The 14894-nt window shown below is 43.2% G+C and overlaps 2 protein-coding genes across 2 annotated transcripts in view; one reads left to right on the plus strand and one right to left on the minus strand.

The window, feature by feature from the left end:
* Positions 1-1872: 1872 nt before the first annotated feature.
* Positions 1873-8577, minus strand: LOC306926581 (pregnancy-specific beta-1-glycoprotein 4). Its single transcript, XM_079505933.1, has 8 exons — positions 8452-8577; positions 6649-6687; positions 5911-6210; positions 4954-5262; positions 4385-4648; positions 4227-4271; positions 3430-3517; positions 1873-2247 (listed from the first exon to the last, which is right to left on the minus strand). Exons 1-8 carry the CDS (start codon positions 8480-8482, stop codon positions 2073-2075), a joined length of 1251 nt encoding a protein of 416 aa, XP_079362059.1. The 5' UTR covers positions 8483-8577; the 3' UTR covers positions 1873-2072.
* A 5541-nt stretch (positions 8578-14118) lies between these two features.
* LOC306926939 (capping protein, Arp2/3 and myosin-I linker protein 3-like) overlaps positions 14119-14894 on the plus strand; it is a gene marked incomplete at its 5' end in the record, with an annotated part of 52298 nt that continues 51522 nt past the window's right edge. The window contains one exon of the mRNA XM_079506456.1: positions 14119-14179. Within this exon, the coding sequence (XP_079362582.1) occupies positions 14119-14179 (61 nt within the window). The remainder of the gene's footprint in view (positions 14180-14894) is intronic.

The following is a 14894-nucleotide window of genomic DNA, read 5'->3' on the forward strand; positions in this document are numbered from 1 at the left end:
GAGTCACACAAAAAGGCACCAGATGTCGTTCCTCCCAAGAGCATACAAACTTTATCAGAAGTAATAGAAACTTTTTTAGTGTTGTATTTGTATTAGTTTTTTTTTGGTTGTTTTTTAATAGAGCGGTCCTCTTGTGTCTCTTGTCCCTCTTGTAAGAAACATCATAATTCATACTGTTATGCAATGATGCAGACAATTGCACGAGTCCCTCCGATCCGAGTCCGAGTCGAGTAGCAAGTCATTTGGTCCAAGTCTCAAGCAAGTCTCAAGTTTTTCTGTTGTGGGCAAGTCAAGTCAAGTCGAGTCACAAGGTTATGTCAAGTCGGGTCGAGTCACAAGGTTGTCGAGTCAAGTCGGGTCGAGTCACAAGGTTATGTCAAGTCAAGTCGGGTCGAGTCACAAAATTGTCGAGTCGAGTACTGTACTGTACTGTACTGTACTGTACTGTACTGTACTGTACTGTACTGTACTGTACTGTACTGTACTGTACAAGCTCTCCTCCCTGGCCTCTGTGTGTTAGGCTGCACAACAGTGACACTTGATGGTGGTGTCCGAGTCAGCTTGTCTCAAGTCGAGTCGAGTCTGGAGTCATTGTCTTCCAAGTCAAGTCGAGTCTCAAGTTTTTACCCTTAAGTCCAAGTCGAGTTGCAAGTCGTCAAATCAATGACTCGAGTCGGACTCGAGTCGAGTCATCGAGTCTCGAGTCCAATACTCTGCAATGATGTTCTCAAATAAACTTGAACTTGAAAAGCCATGACTCAACATGGACCGTGAGTGAAATCATACTGAAGATGTGATATGACGTTACGATAAGTCAATGTAGGCCTACTTCAAAGATCTTTAATCCAAACAGGCAGGGATGACAGCACAGCACAGCACAGCACAGCACAGCACAGCACAGCACAGCACAGTTCAGCTCACATTTAGATTATTATAAAAAATCACGTAATAATTATTTTGGGTTGAAAAAAATGTTAAAACAACGGAAAAGTAATCGATGTATAAATGTATAAAATAAAAATCTTTTGAAAACAGATTATGCACAAGCTCACAATGTGTCATGCCACAGCTCGCTTGGTCTTCAACCAGCCAAAATTCTCACATGTCTCCCCCCTTCTCCGCTCCCTCCATTGGTTCCCGGTCGCTGCCCGCACAGAATACAAAATTCTGATGCTGGCATTCAAAGCAACCAAAGGTATGGCTCCCCCATATCTTGCAAGTCTGATCGAACCCTACAAACCCTCCCGCTCACTCAGATCAGCCAACGCAGGGAAGCTGCATGGAAGTACCTTCACGGAAAACGCTGGGACAACGCTCCACTGTTTAGTTTATTTGCACAATAAAAACAGTATCAATAAAAGAGAAATATGTGCAAGTGAGAAAAGAAACCCATGGAGGGCTTATATGTGGTTCTCACCAAAGATAATATACAAATGGAAAATATGGAAAATAACAAATATAACGTACGTACATTAATTACACTTGTGAAGTGTGTGTGTGTGTGTGTGTGTGTGTGTGTGTGTGTGTGTGTGTGTGTGTCCCAAACTCCTCTCCCTTCTGGCTCCAAAACTATGGAATGCACTTTCCATTACAATCAGAACTGCAGCCTCACTCCCAACCTTCCGCCGTAGTCTGAAAACCCACCTCTTCAGACTCCATCATGGCCCGTAGCACTTGCCCTAGCCCTGACTTTTTATGTAGACTTATAGCATTTTTATGTAGACTATAAAGACAAGTATACATGCATAGTTCCATTATATAAATATTCCCTGTTACGCTCTTAGCTTAGGTATGATTCATGATAACTACTTTTTATGTATGTGATGTATTACAATGTTTTAGCGTCTGCTAAATTGTAAATTGTGTCACGACTAGCGATGGGTTATTTTCAAATGCCCAAAATGTATACAGAGCTGAAGTGGTTAATGTGTGTTTTGTAATAATAATCAAAATCTAAAGTAACTAGTAACTACATTTGTCAACTGATTGTAGTAGAGTAAAAGTATAATATTTGCCTCTGAGATGTAGTGGAGTAGAAGTAAAAGTACTGAATATTGGAAATACTCCAGTACTTAGTTACTTTCCACCACTGCTCCCAGGATATAATGTTTATCTAGCAGGTTTGACATCTCCATCCAGGACAGATCCCACTGCACTTCGGACACATCTTGCTTGGTCTTGGGCAGAGCCATCGCTGCTCCTTCCTTGGTGCTCGGACAACAGCCACGAGTGCAGCTCATTTGGTACCTTTGGCCCAGCAGAATAACATGCATTCAGTGATCTCAATGCACTTAACTACTTCCCAATGCCCGCTGCACCAAATCTCTTTGCAGAACATAGCAGATCTATCACAATTCACATACCAGTGAGCTTGTAGATCTGCTATTTCCTCGAATGTTCACCCATGAACCAGAATAGGTTCATGTGGTTAAGCTAGGAAATGCTGCTCAATCATGCTATGTATACGTGAGACTTGCACATTTGATTGACCCTGTTGCTCTTGCCCTGTTGTTGACCCTCTGCTCTACATACCTGTCTAAGGCGCCTGACACACCTTAGGCGCCTGACAGCTGTCTCCTCGATGTCTCCTGTGTGTCGCAAGCTTGCAATTCATTTCCAATGGGAGTCACGTGGTTTTACGAGACAAGCTTGCTCCCTGGCTGTCTTCTGCCCTCCTTCCCCCCATGGAACAAGGTTGTCTCGTCAAACCACGTGACTCCCATTGGAAATGAATTGCGAGCTTGTGACACACAGAAGACACAGGAGACACAGAGGAGACAGCTGTCTCTTAGCCGTTTGACCGCCAGGATTAATTAATCTATTTATCGCGCATTGCCAAGGTTTTTCCCCTTTCAACCCATATTTTGAAGAGCCAAATATCCGTAACCGGGTGTTACGATGACGTATTGCTGTGTGTGGTGTCTTGACCGGTTGTTGTTCTCTCGCTCGGTGCAGAAAAAAACGACCGCGAGTATCACAGCGCCTGCTGTCGGCCGTTGAAAAACCTTGTTTTCACCACACTTTCACCACTTGCACATAGAGTGCAAACTGTGGATACGCACGCATCTTCAAAATGGCCGCGTCCACTGTCACACTTTACACTGGGATGCTAACGAGAGACAGCTATCGATGCGATCCGATCAAAACATGGATTAAAGAATATAAAGCCTAGAAAATGTAGGCTACGCTGTTGGTGGGCTGCCAGACAAAGTTAATCTACGCTTTCTACGCTTCTGGCGGGCTCCGTGTAGGTGTGTCAGTTGCCTTTTCATTTTGTTTTAATTTAAAATATTATGCAGCACATATTACGTGGCACAAAGTCCCAGCAACATTTCACAGCTTACCTGTATAAATCAGTGACTAATAAAAACGAATTATGAATTTTGTAGAATAGGTAAACCAAAGTATATCATAGAGAGTGGAACTAACCTGTAGCGATAAACAAGCCAGATAGTCAGTGGAATGAGGAGCAGGAGTAGCACAATAAAACACGTGAGGGAGGCCCATTTCCACACACCTGGACAAGGAAGACAAATCACGTTGCAGTATGTCTACATTATTCAACCTGTTCTGTTGCATGTTTCTACAACATACTGTCCATGCCTACAGAAACAAACTTTTCAGTATTATGCCTATTGCTTCCAAGATCATCAGATCGTGGGAAATTCCCACACCCACACTTGATATGAACAATAAGGCCATCACACGGTTAGTACTTTCAATATCAAATGACACTGATCATCCCCTGTATCGCTTTTTCAACCTGATGCCATCAGGACAAAGATACAGAACCTTAGCGTGGAAAAAGGTCCGCTTTAGTAGGAGTTTTCACCCCTCCCTCAGCCATCGCAGCATTAAACAATCTGCCCCACCGATAGGATCGTTCTAAAATGACAAAGATGCTTTCCCAGTTTTAACAGGTTAAGACTTTACTATTCCTATTATTTTTCGTCATGTTTTGTATGCTGAGGTTAATACGACACCATTGATAACTTATTATGTAAACACCAGGTAGGCCTACTGATCTTTTAAATATGAACATTATTAGCCAACTATACAAAACTACAAGAAAACCATGTATGATGACAAGACATATTTCAGAAACAGATTGCCTTTCATACAAGGGGGAAACTGTCCCATATTACATCCGCTGATTACACTGACAGCATTTTACATCTAAGACATCTTTTGGAACATGCTCTGAAAACTCTTTGATATCACTTTACCATCACCAGCTGCATCTGTCGACCCATCTGTCGATGTTGAGTTACCTAAGATGAGGGCGGAAAACTCATATCATATCAATGGCTCATTTTCGGCAATCCATAATGAATTCTTATGGTATCTTATTAGTCAGCAGCTCCCACCAACTATCCATTCTTACTTCTCACAGCCAGCCAGCTTTCTGAACTCTCCATCTTTCGATCCCGGGACGCACATTTGTAAAAGCCTTGGTGCGCGCTCGTCACATTGTCAATAGTCATCTTTATGACTTTGTCTGTCTTGTAGGAGCTCAGAGTGACAACTTCCACTCCGTTTCTGAAGAAGGTGGTCTCACTGCGGCTCTTATTCCAGTAAATGCAGGACAGGACCACCACGTCTCCCTCTGAGACAGCGTGGACGGGGCTCTCAAGAATGATGCTTCCATCTGTTGGAAAAGGATCATTGGGGGGTACAACAGTTAATCGAACTAATCAGATAATGTAATCGATAAGTTAATCAAACGATAAATAATCATTACCCAGTTTGGTCATGTTTATACCAAGGTGTATTTTCAGATATAACACGTGTTTTTGAAAAGTGCTATGCATATAAATAAAACATATTCCCAGAGCAAAGAAAACATTAAACTGTACCAAATGGGGGCCGTGACCAAACGCATATCAAAATGGGAGTCCTTGAAATGAAACAAGATTTAGATAAAACAGTAGATTAAGCATCCAGGAGGCTCACAGCTTACTGAGATATTGACCGCATTGCTGCGGACCCCGGCCCTCTCACACCAGTACAGCCCACCATTCCCACTGTACACACTGGAGAAGATGCATGTCTCCCTGGTCTTCGGGATAACGGCGCCCTCCAGTGGCGAACACGATCCATTCTGGAAGTCAGCGGTTCTCAGTCCAAAGTCCTTGGTCAGTTGTTGGAGTACCCAGCCTGTGGAGTTGTTAGACTCAGACGTGGGACATTGCACTGTGAAACGGTCCCCTCTGTAGAACTGTCTGCTACTGGGAGTCACTGTAAGCATGGAATGGGCCAGATCTGAGAGAGAGAGAGAGAGACAGAGACAGAGAGAGAGGCAGCCATCTTGAAATCTGAAGGTTTCCGGTTCGATCCCCAGCTCCTCCTGGCTGAAGTGTCCTTGAGCACGACACTGAACTGAACCCCTAACTGCCTCCTGATGAGCAGGTTGGTGTCGGCATGATTTCCTGTGCCATCAGTGTGTGAATGTATGGGTAAATGTTCTTTGGAGAAAGGCGTTAATCAATCAATCAATCAATCAATCAATCAAACCCATTCTTGTAGGAGTAACCTTGTCCAACCTTGCACGGTACTACTGTAGCTTACTGTGCACCTCCACGAAACATGACACCACTGCAGAGAGGTGGAAATGATGTATTTTCCAGCGTACTCAGAGTTTTCACTTAAAGAATCAATAGGCTACCACAAAGTAGAAATATTCTGCACAGTAACTACTACAGTTTTCAAATAATTATAGTGTAGTAAATAGTAACATTTAATTGTCTCTGAGATGTAGTGGTAGTGGAGTATAAAATATGGAAAAAGGAGATACTCAAGCAAAGTACCAAACAATTGTACTTACAGTAAGTACAGTACTCGATTAATGTACTGTACTTACTTACTAAAGTACTATACACTGTAGTTACTAAACCCCTGGTGTTGGCTCACCTGACACAGCCATGTGGGCCGGGTCGCTCTGCACCAGCACAGTCACGTTGTTGCGCTCCGTCTCCGCCTGGCACCAGTACGGCCCGCTGTCCTCCCTGCTCACCCCTGTGATGGAGAGGCTGTCACCGGAGACCAAGAGGCCTCGGCCCGTGGTCAGAGTGGTGTGGGGTTGTTTTCGGGACCAGCGGTATGTCCAGGCGGCGGTGCCCCCCCGCTCCACTCTGCACTGAAGGAACACGGACTCGCCCACATAAACGGTCGTCCCTGGAGGCCATACTGATAGAATGGCCTTGGGAGACTCTGCAACAGAAGGGAACTCATTAACCACTTATAGGGGAAAATTAACCGAAAACACAGTTAGAACCAATAACCAACTTAATCTTGCTCATTGAGGTTAATCTAATAGTTTTCTTTTATATATATCAATGAATTCACACAAACAAATTCTAATAAATTGTTTTCACAATCAACTACTGTAAATCTATTAGTCTTAGCATTAGCATTTAACCATCTAACCCTGTATTCTGTGTGTGTGTGTGTGTGTGTGTGTGTGTGTGTGTGTGTGTGTGTGTGTGTGTGTGTGTGTGTGTGTGTGTGTGTGTGTGTGTGTGTGTGTGTGTGTGTGTGTGTGTGTGTGTGTGTGTGTGTGTGTGCGCGTGTGCATGTGCGCGTGCGTGCGTGTTTGTGCGTGCGTGCGTGCATGTTTGTACGTGCGTGCGTGTGTGTGTGCAATACTACCTTTAGATGTAGCAACTTGGATAACAAATGCTGTTAGACCTGCAATATTAAAGAACACGCAAGCATTCAACACAAACCCCCCTATTTCCACCAAACTCATAAAACACCTGTTTTTTTACATTGAACTATTCACACACACACACACACACACACACACACACACACACACACACACACACACACAGAGTGACAGCACTGCCATGCACTGCGTCAGAGGAAGTCATTCAGTGTTTTGATGAGACTTGAGATGGCTGTCTGTCCTGTGGGTCTAAGCAGGAATGTAAACATGTGTGATCTACTTCCTGTCTGACAGCTCCAGTGGTAACTAAGTAGATTTACTTGTCTTAAGTTCTACAAATGCCTTCTAATATTTAGTATCACATTTTAATTATTATATCATTAGTTCAGACACAAAAAATTGTAAAAAATAAAAATAAAATGGCAGATATATACATCTGCAATTTTTGAATAGGCAATGCTAAAATCTAAAATGACACAGATGCTGTCCTGGTTTTAATGGGTTAAGTACAATTTTGAGGTATACTTTCAATTTACTTGAGTGTTCAATAATCTTCTGCTCCATCAAGGAAGCACGGACATCCCCCAAAAAAAGTGCTGAACAACAATACATACATTGGAGGAAAGGAAGGGAAGTTTGCACACTGTAGTAGAAAATATACAGTAAATGCACTAGTGCTGTGTGTGTGTGTGTGTGTGTGCGTGCGTGCGTGCGTGCGCTCACGCACTGTAATATTTATTATCTCAGGCACTAAGAGAGAGCCTACAAGTGTGCCCCTCCCCCCTCCTTTCCCCTTTCTTTGTTTTCTTGGGGAAAAAATTCACCCATTTGTTTTTTTAGTAAATCTGCCAATAAAGATGAATTCTGACCTACAGTGTGCAAACTTCCCTTCCTTTCCTTTTAGATTATTAACACAAACATACATTAACCAATTAAGCCCCATTTCAGACATTGGCTAGTCAATCTACAAGCTCACAACGCTTTGCATCGTGACGTATTGTGAGCTTGTAGATCTGCTATTTTGCTAAGATTTTGGCAAATTGAAAACCATTGGAAAAACTATTTTGATGGTTTTACATCCATTTTTTAATTTAGGTCTTTTACTTTTACTTAAGTTAAAAAAAATCAATCTGAGTACTTCTTCCACAACTGGACAGTATACTTTATCATAAAGTATACAACAGAACTCTACTTTCCAGTAGTTCTGGCTGTTAGAGACATTTTTTAAACCAGCGCTTTTCAAAATTGCACACTGCAGGGTAATAATACAAAAATAAGATTTCCCTGGATAGCAGTTTGCTATCTGCAAATTAGATAAAATGGCTTCAGTTTTGATTCAGCACTTCTCGTGTGAACTGAAACTTAAGGCTTGGGGTAAAATAAAACACACTGAACTAAGTTTAGTGTTTAAGCAAATGCCAAACCAGGTCTGAATTCAGTCAGTCATCAGCAACTATACTGTAATAAAAGACAGCATGGAACTACTAGCTCTACTCTACTATACTTATTTGTATCATTAGTATTGTTTACTACATGTATTTGTTATAAGATGATGATGTTGACCACATTGAACTGAAAATGCACATTTGAAAGCATACATTTCACACTAAACGTAATATAAAATAATTTAAGTGATGTTGGAAAATTCCAAATATTATCAAATTATTCCTTTACACCACTGGACTGGTGTCACAGCAGCAGCCTAGGGTGTTGCTCCAAAAAACAGTTGCATCCACTTTGAGAAACCCTGATCAGTCTGCTAAAAACCTAAATTGTAAACTCACCCACTAGCCTGGAGATGAGAATGATGCTCATTTTCTTTATCAAGGGTTGAATATTCCAAGGAAAGATGCACACGTTTCTCTGTCACAAACACAAAAATAAATAGTTTATGAGAAATTGCCTATCCACCCACCACCACCTGGGAGCGTTCTTATGGCTGGACGTTCTGTCATTTTGAAGCGTCAGACAGTGAAGGAACTTGGACTCTATCAGAGTCATCCCTGCAGTATGAGATGGCCATCTTGGTGGGATCACTTCCTTCCTCCCCTGTCCAGTTCACTGGCAGAGACACCACCAGTAAAGTACATTTACTCAAGTACTATACTTAAGTACAGTTTTAAGGTATTTTTTACTTTCCAATTTTCTGTACTTTACTTCTACGCCATTACATCTCAGAGGCAAATATTGTACTTTTTTCTCCACTACAATTATTTGAAAACTTTAGTTACTAATTACTTTGTAGATTTTGATTATTATGTATTATTTGTATTACAAAATATACAGTAACCACTTCATTTTGACGCCAATACTTTTGTACATTTTGAATTCCAGAGTATGTTTACATTGCAGTATTAATACTTTTACTTCACTTTTGCACCACTGAACCTGACCACATAACAGGAAACAAGCAGAAAACAATTAACCCTCAGTGGTCACTCACTTATGTCTTTTGCTTCTTAGATCTGTTTTTTCTCGACCACAGAAATGTGATTTAGAGATGGCATCAAGAATGTGAGATAGCATGCTATTTCATGTTCATGTTTGCCTGGTATCTTATCATTTCGATGTCCAGAATGTTATTTAGATAGCAGGTTGTTTAGAGTTTGACAGACTTTTGATTCATTGCTTATCTGGTATCCTACTTTATTGAGGCATTAAACTGTTTTCTATGCATTCTATTTATGTGATTAATTACCTTGTTTATTGTAAGTCGCTCGATCTGGATAAGAGCGTCTGCTAAATGCCTAAATGCTAATTGTAAATTGTAAATTGGCAATTTTCATTGAAGAGATTAGACTAGACAGAGAAAATGAGGCGGCCAAGGATAGACCCCTGGGGACCCCGGTCTATAAAGTATATACGGTTTAAGAGGTTCATCTTCTACGCTAGGTATATGATACCTCAGACTTTTGGCAATGAAAGGGATAGTATTGTATCATCCACAGGGAAGGGGAAATTACTTTTCTGCATTGCTCACATGGCTCGGTGAGGAGTTGTTAGTGTCTTGCTCAGAGGCATTTCAACATGCTGTGACCTTCTGATTAACAGACAGCCTCCCTATCCGCTCAGGTAACGTAATGTAACCAGCCCCCTAGAAAACGTAACCAGAAGATTCAACATCTTAATAATGATGATCCACCAGTAATCATAACAGATAAAGACGTTATCGCGGCCTTGAGAAAGACCAACCCCCGCACAGACTGACTAAACCCATCAGCTGGAGATGGGATTAGTGGCATGTTCTGCGGGAATGTATGTATGTAATGTAATGTATGTAAACTACTGTGCTGACCTACAGGCATCACTGGGACGGCACTAACGTGGTTCTCCTCCTACTGTACTGTCCCCCAGAGATCTGTACTTGGGGCCCGTATTTTCTCCCTGTACACTGGCGCTGTCATCTCCGCCGACTGACACTAAACTGTTTCTATCCTAACCCGCCTCTGCAATTTAGGTGGAAGAGCGTTGTCCTTGCTAACTGTAGACGCTCTGGATTATAGGAGCGTCTGCTAAATGCCTAAATTGTGCAAACTGCATGAAGCTTAGTGTTCCTATTCTGGAGTAAAATAGCTGATCTCATTGCCTTAAGCTTCTATGGGGGTCCCTGGCACAAAATCTCTTCAGGTCTGTGGCCATATCCATTTGGAGGTCCTTAACATGAAAATGTTTGGGAAACACTATGCTAGACATTTATCAACATCTTGACACATCCAAGCATTACCCTTGTGCTCTCTTTGTCAATTTCTCATCACCATAATGGGAAAAGCTGCATAAATAGTAATATCATTAGGTGGGTGAAGTCATTTATGGCTCAACATCATCTCCACCGATTACCACCTATACACCGGGGCCTCCAAGGGAGTGTTATTTCACAGCTCGATATGGACATGACTGCAGAAGCAATACCCCATGCGGCGGTTTTACCATCACGTTTGCTGACACTGTCATTATGGGGTTGATTCAGGATGGAAATGACACTGACTGCTGCACTTGTGTTAGAATAGAATGATTTAAAGAATCACCAGAAAGACCAAGGGAATTGCGTTTGATTTTAGAACGATTGGTGTACACTCACTCACGCACAGTCGCACACACGCATGCAAGCTCTCTCTCTCCCTCCCTTACTAACACACACATGCATGCAAGCTCTCTCTCTGTCTCACTCACGCACATTGGGCTAAAACGGCCATAGCCACTTGCCCAAATGTGCTGACATCATCACATTTGTGATGACGGCTATGGCCGTTTTAGCCAAAGGAGTGTTTTTTGTGCAAAACTAATGCTTGGAATGGATTCAGCATCATGAAAACCCCCTAGATTGACAGGTCACATGCTACATAAAGCATGATGAAATTTTTACTTTTTTGCCTTCTATAGGTTGTTAATGGTATGGTCACATATTAAGCCAATTATGAAAATTGCTCAACATATGCAAGTTAGCATCCGGCAGTTTCTACATGCTGGGGATGGGGACCCATACATTTCTAACATAAAACCGGACTATATATGTGGTGGACTATATATCCAAACAGAAAAGTCCTATCTGATTGTATTAAACCATGTTAAGCTCACCAACATTGCAGCTGTACGAAAAGCGTCAGTTTGGAAGCGCTCGATTTCAGCAAAGCAAGCCTCCTGCATTATGTGCGTTTATGTGCAAATTGAAAACAGGTGGTACGCAGGGCCGTTGAGTGATATCCAACAAGCACTTCCAAACTCCAACACTTAGAAAAATAATCACCTGCAAGGAATTTCTTGAAAGAAAGTAGCTCATAACATGTTTACAGTTTGCAGATAGAAAGAGGATAATTCAAGCTTTTCGTACAGCTGCAATGTTGGGGAGTTTGATGTTGTTTAATACAGATAAGACTTTTCTGTTTGGATGTATGGGCTGTCAGTCAAATTGCAACTAGTTGCCACCCTGCCATTAACTTAATGGCAAGATGGTCGTGGTCCGCATAAGGTCAATTGAGTGATTTACCTACAAAATAATTTAAAAGTCGTGGGCATGATTTTTACAGTGTAGGGCCGAGGCCAGGGACGGCTCCAGGGACGGCAAGGGGGGGCTTTAGCCCCCTCTGGTGGAGGCGTAGCCCCCCCTAAGCCCCCCCCCCCCCTCAAAACAAGCCCAATTGACTGACTTCTATGAAAACCAAGATTCATTAGCCCCCCCTCTAAATAGCCAGCCCCCCCCCTATAGCACCCCCAGTCACAATTTTCTGGAGCCGTCGCTGGTCGAGGCAAAAATAATACATGGTTTGCACGCCCGGATTGGACGGTCTGGCAATTCTGGCAGATGCCAAAAGGGCTGGGCAGTCATGGGGCCGAGGCTGAGCCATAAAAATAATTAATAAGAAAAGACATAGTGGCACTGTGGCATCTTTAAGCCGTCTTTGGGCCGGGAAAGACCACAAATGTCAGGGCCGATTTTCTGTGCCAGTCCGTGCCTGGGGATTTGCCTAGAGCTGCAGTGGGATCCATAATAACGCCTCCCTGGATGCCAATTCCGAATCTCTGCCCCAAATTTTCCAGAAGGGCTCATTATAGTGCCACCATGTGGCAGAACACATGACTCCTACATTTTATCCACACATCACGCAAATCGGTACACACTATCTCTACAGTCGGATCTGTCCGATTTTCCATTATTCAATCCTGATTGACTAAGATGGTAATATGGCACTTGTCCGGCCGCCCGTTAGTCCGACTCGCCTCATTACTAACCCTATCCTAACCCTAACCGCACACCAAGCCACGTAGTCAGAGTAATGGGAAGTCGGAATTATAGGCATGCAGTCCAAGGTATGCAGGATTGTTCCGTTTTGAACAAAATGCCTTACATCATAAACACAGCGTGCAATTATGTTACATTTTCAGATTTTCCATATTCCATCCTGATTGGCTAAGATTGGCTTCCAAAGTATTTAAATCATGAACGCAGCATGAAATTTACGTGAAATCACGCACATTCCCACTATATTGGCCAAGGAATAAATCCCACCATTTTCACATTGGCCTGTTATAGCACCACCAGCAAGTGGATTTTTGCAAAAGCCTCAAATCATGAATTTGAACGTCCAAAGGCTATAAGAACAAATAGCACCCTTTTCACATTGGCCTATTATAGAGCCACCAGGAGGCCACAATACAATAACCTACAGTAGGCCCGTCCTAGTAGCCTATACCTACCTGACCTGGTGGAGACCTGTGCTCAGAGGAGCACCTTTTCTGTCTTGTGCCTAATGTCCATGCATATAGGCTCCATGTTATGCTCTGATAATCTTGCTCTGTCTTACTAACCTGCTTTCCATGTGCTCTTTTTTTGCTCTGCTGTGAGTCATGTGATACTATATGTGTTTTACTGATTGCGTGTGATTTGTTGTCTTGCTAGTCTGGCCCACATGCACGTTTCCTATAGGCTAGCTAGCCTATCACGTTGAATTATACTGGTGTCATTCATTATGATCAGCTGTGGCCACAATCCTTAAAAAATACCAAAAGCCTTAAATGGCGCAATTAGCATATTGACAATAGATTACCATGATCCATCCTTTTCTCCCTAGCTGGAAATAAAAACGTCTGGGTTTCCGAGGCTATCCATTGAGAGATTAGTTTCTCACCATAATTACACCATATGGTAGCCTAATAGGCATGGGGCTTAATCAATAATCAATCAATCAATCAATCAATCAATCAATAGGCCTATTTATAAGATGAAAAATAATGAGCCCGGCCTCAACGTTTGTGTCTCTCGTTTTCAGAGAAGACACAAATCCCCTGTGTAGGCCTATTTAATTTCCTTTGAGCCAGAAAACCTAGAATTGGAAGGAAATTGCAGCTCAACGACTAGCCATCATGACTCCTTCTCTGCATATTGTCCTCATCCTCGCCAAATTAGCCAGCTTTACTTTTTTCACGCATCACTTAGCTATTAATTACTTGCTTGCATGCGTCCCGCTGTCACAGGTAAAAGACTGCCTCCTCATTATTGGGGGGGCGTCAAAGAGCTCCTTCCCCTCCTCTCCCTTCTCTTCCTCTCCTCTCCTCTCCTCTCCCTTATCTTCCTCTCCTCTCCTCTCCTCTCCTCTCCTCTCCTCTCCTCTCCTCTCCTCTCCTCTCCCCTCCCCTCCCCTCCCCTCCCCTCCCCTCCCCTCTCCTCTCCTCTCCTCTCCTCTCCCCTCCCCTCCCCTCCCCTCCCCTCTCCTCCCCTCTCCTCTCCTCTCCTCTCCTCTCCTCTCCTCTCCTCTCCCGTCCACCCCTCCCCTCACCAGCTCCGGGCGCTCAGAGCCAAGATCCATACGGTTTCTTTCAGGAAGCGGGTTCAGCATCAGCAGCAGTCGGTTGCTATAGTGGAATGCTGAATGCATGTGAGAGACACGCTCCGTTCAGCTCGTTGTTGAGAGAGAGAAAGCGAAAGAAAGGAAAGGGGCGGTGATACAGGAATGGACATGGCTTCAAGGGAGATGATGACTGCCTCTTGTTTCATTACTGTAAGCAAGGATATTACAGGTGGGTAAAATATAGCGCTTTCGGTATTTTTTTTCTTTTGCTGTGCCGTGGCTGCCCGTGATCATCATCCTCATACTCGTGCGCGTGTGTAGCCTGTATGTGATCCCGGGTCGGATGGATGCTTTCCCACTGTGCATGGATTGAAACTGCCTGCCTGCGACTGGCCAGACGCATTAACATATTGTCTCTCAGCCAGTCAGCCAGCTTTCTGGGAGGAATTTGGCCGAATTAGTTTGTGGCTGTGTTGTCAGAGCTTGTTGTGGAGAACATACCCCTCTTTGAAAATGGCCTTGGGGAATATCATGGAATAAGAAGAATCCCAGCCTTAGGCCATAAATGAAAAGGGGCGTAGTGGAGATAATCGCGTGTAGGCTACTCTCTATGGGAACGCTGGCGATGTGCTGCCTGTCATTGTGTTTGACAAGAGGACTTGTTCTCAAATGAGCCTCTGAGGAGCATTTCATATTGTTTGTCTGCAGTGTGACCAGCTATTCGAGTGCACGGATTTGTGTGTGTGTGTGTGTGTGTGTGTGTGTGTGTGTGTTTGTGTTTGAGAGAGAGAGGGGAGGGGGGGTGCACATGAGAAGGATCTTGACCAATAATATCCTGGCAATAAAATGCATGAACTTGAAACTGCAACACTCTATGTTAAAACCACAACACAGCAGTTTGATTGCGTCTCTCTCTCGTCTGTGTTAATTACTCCTAAGCACAT

The sequence above is a fragment of the Electrona antarctica genome (assembly GCF_951216825.1).
Source record: "Electrona antarctica genome assembly, chromosome: 7".
NCBI lineage: Eukaryota > Metazoa > Chordata > Actinopteri > Myctophiformes > Myctophidae > Electrona > Electrona antarctica.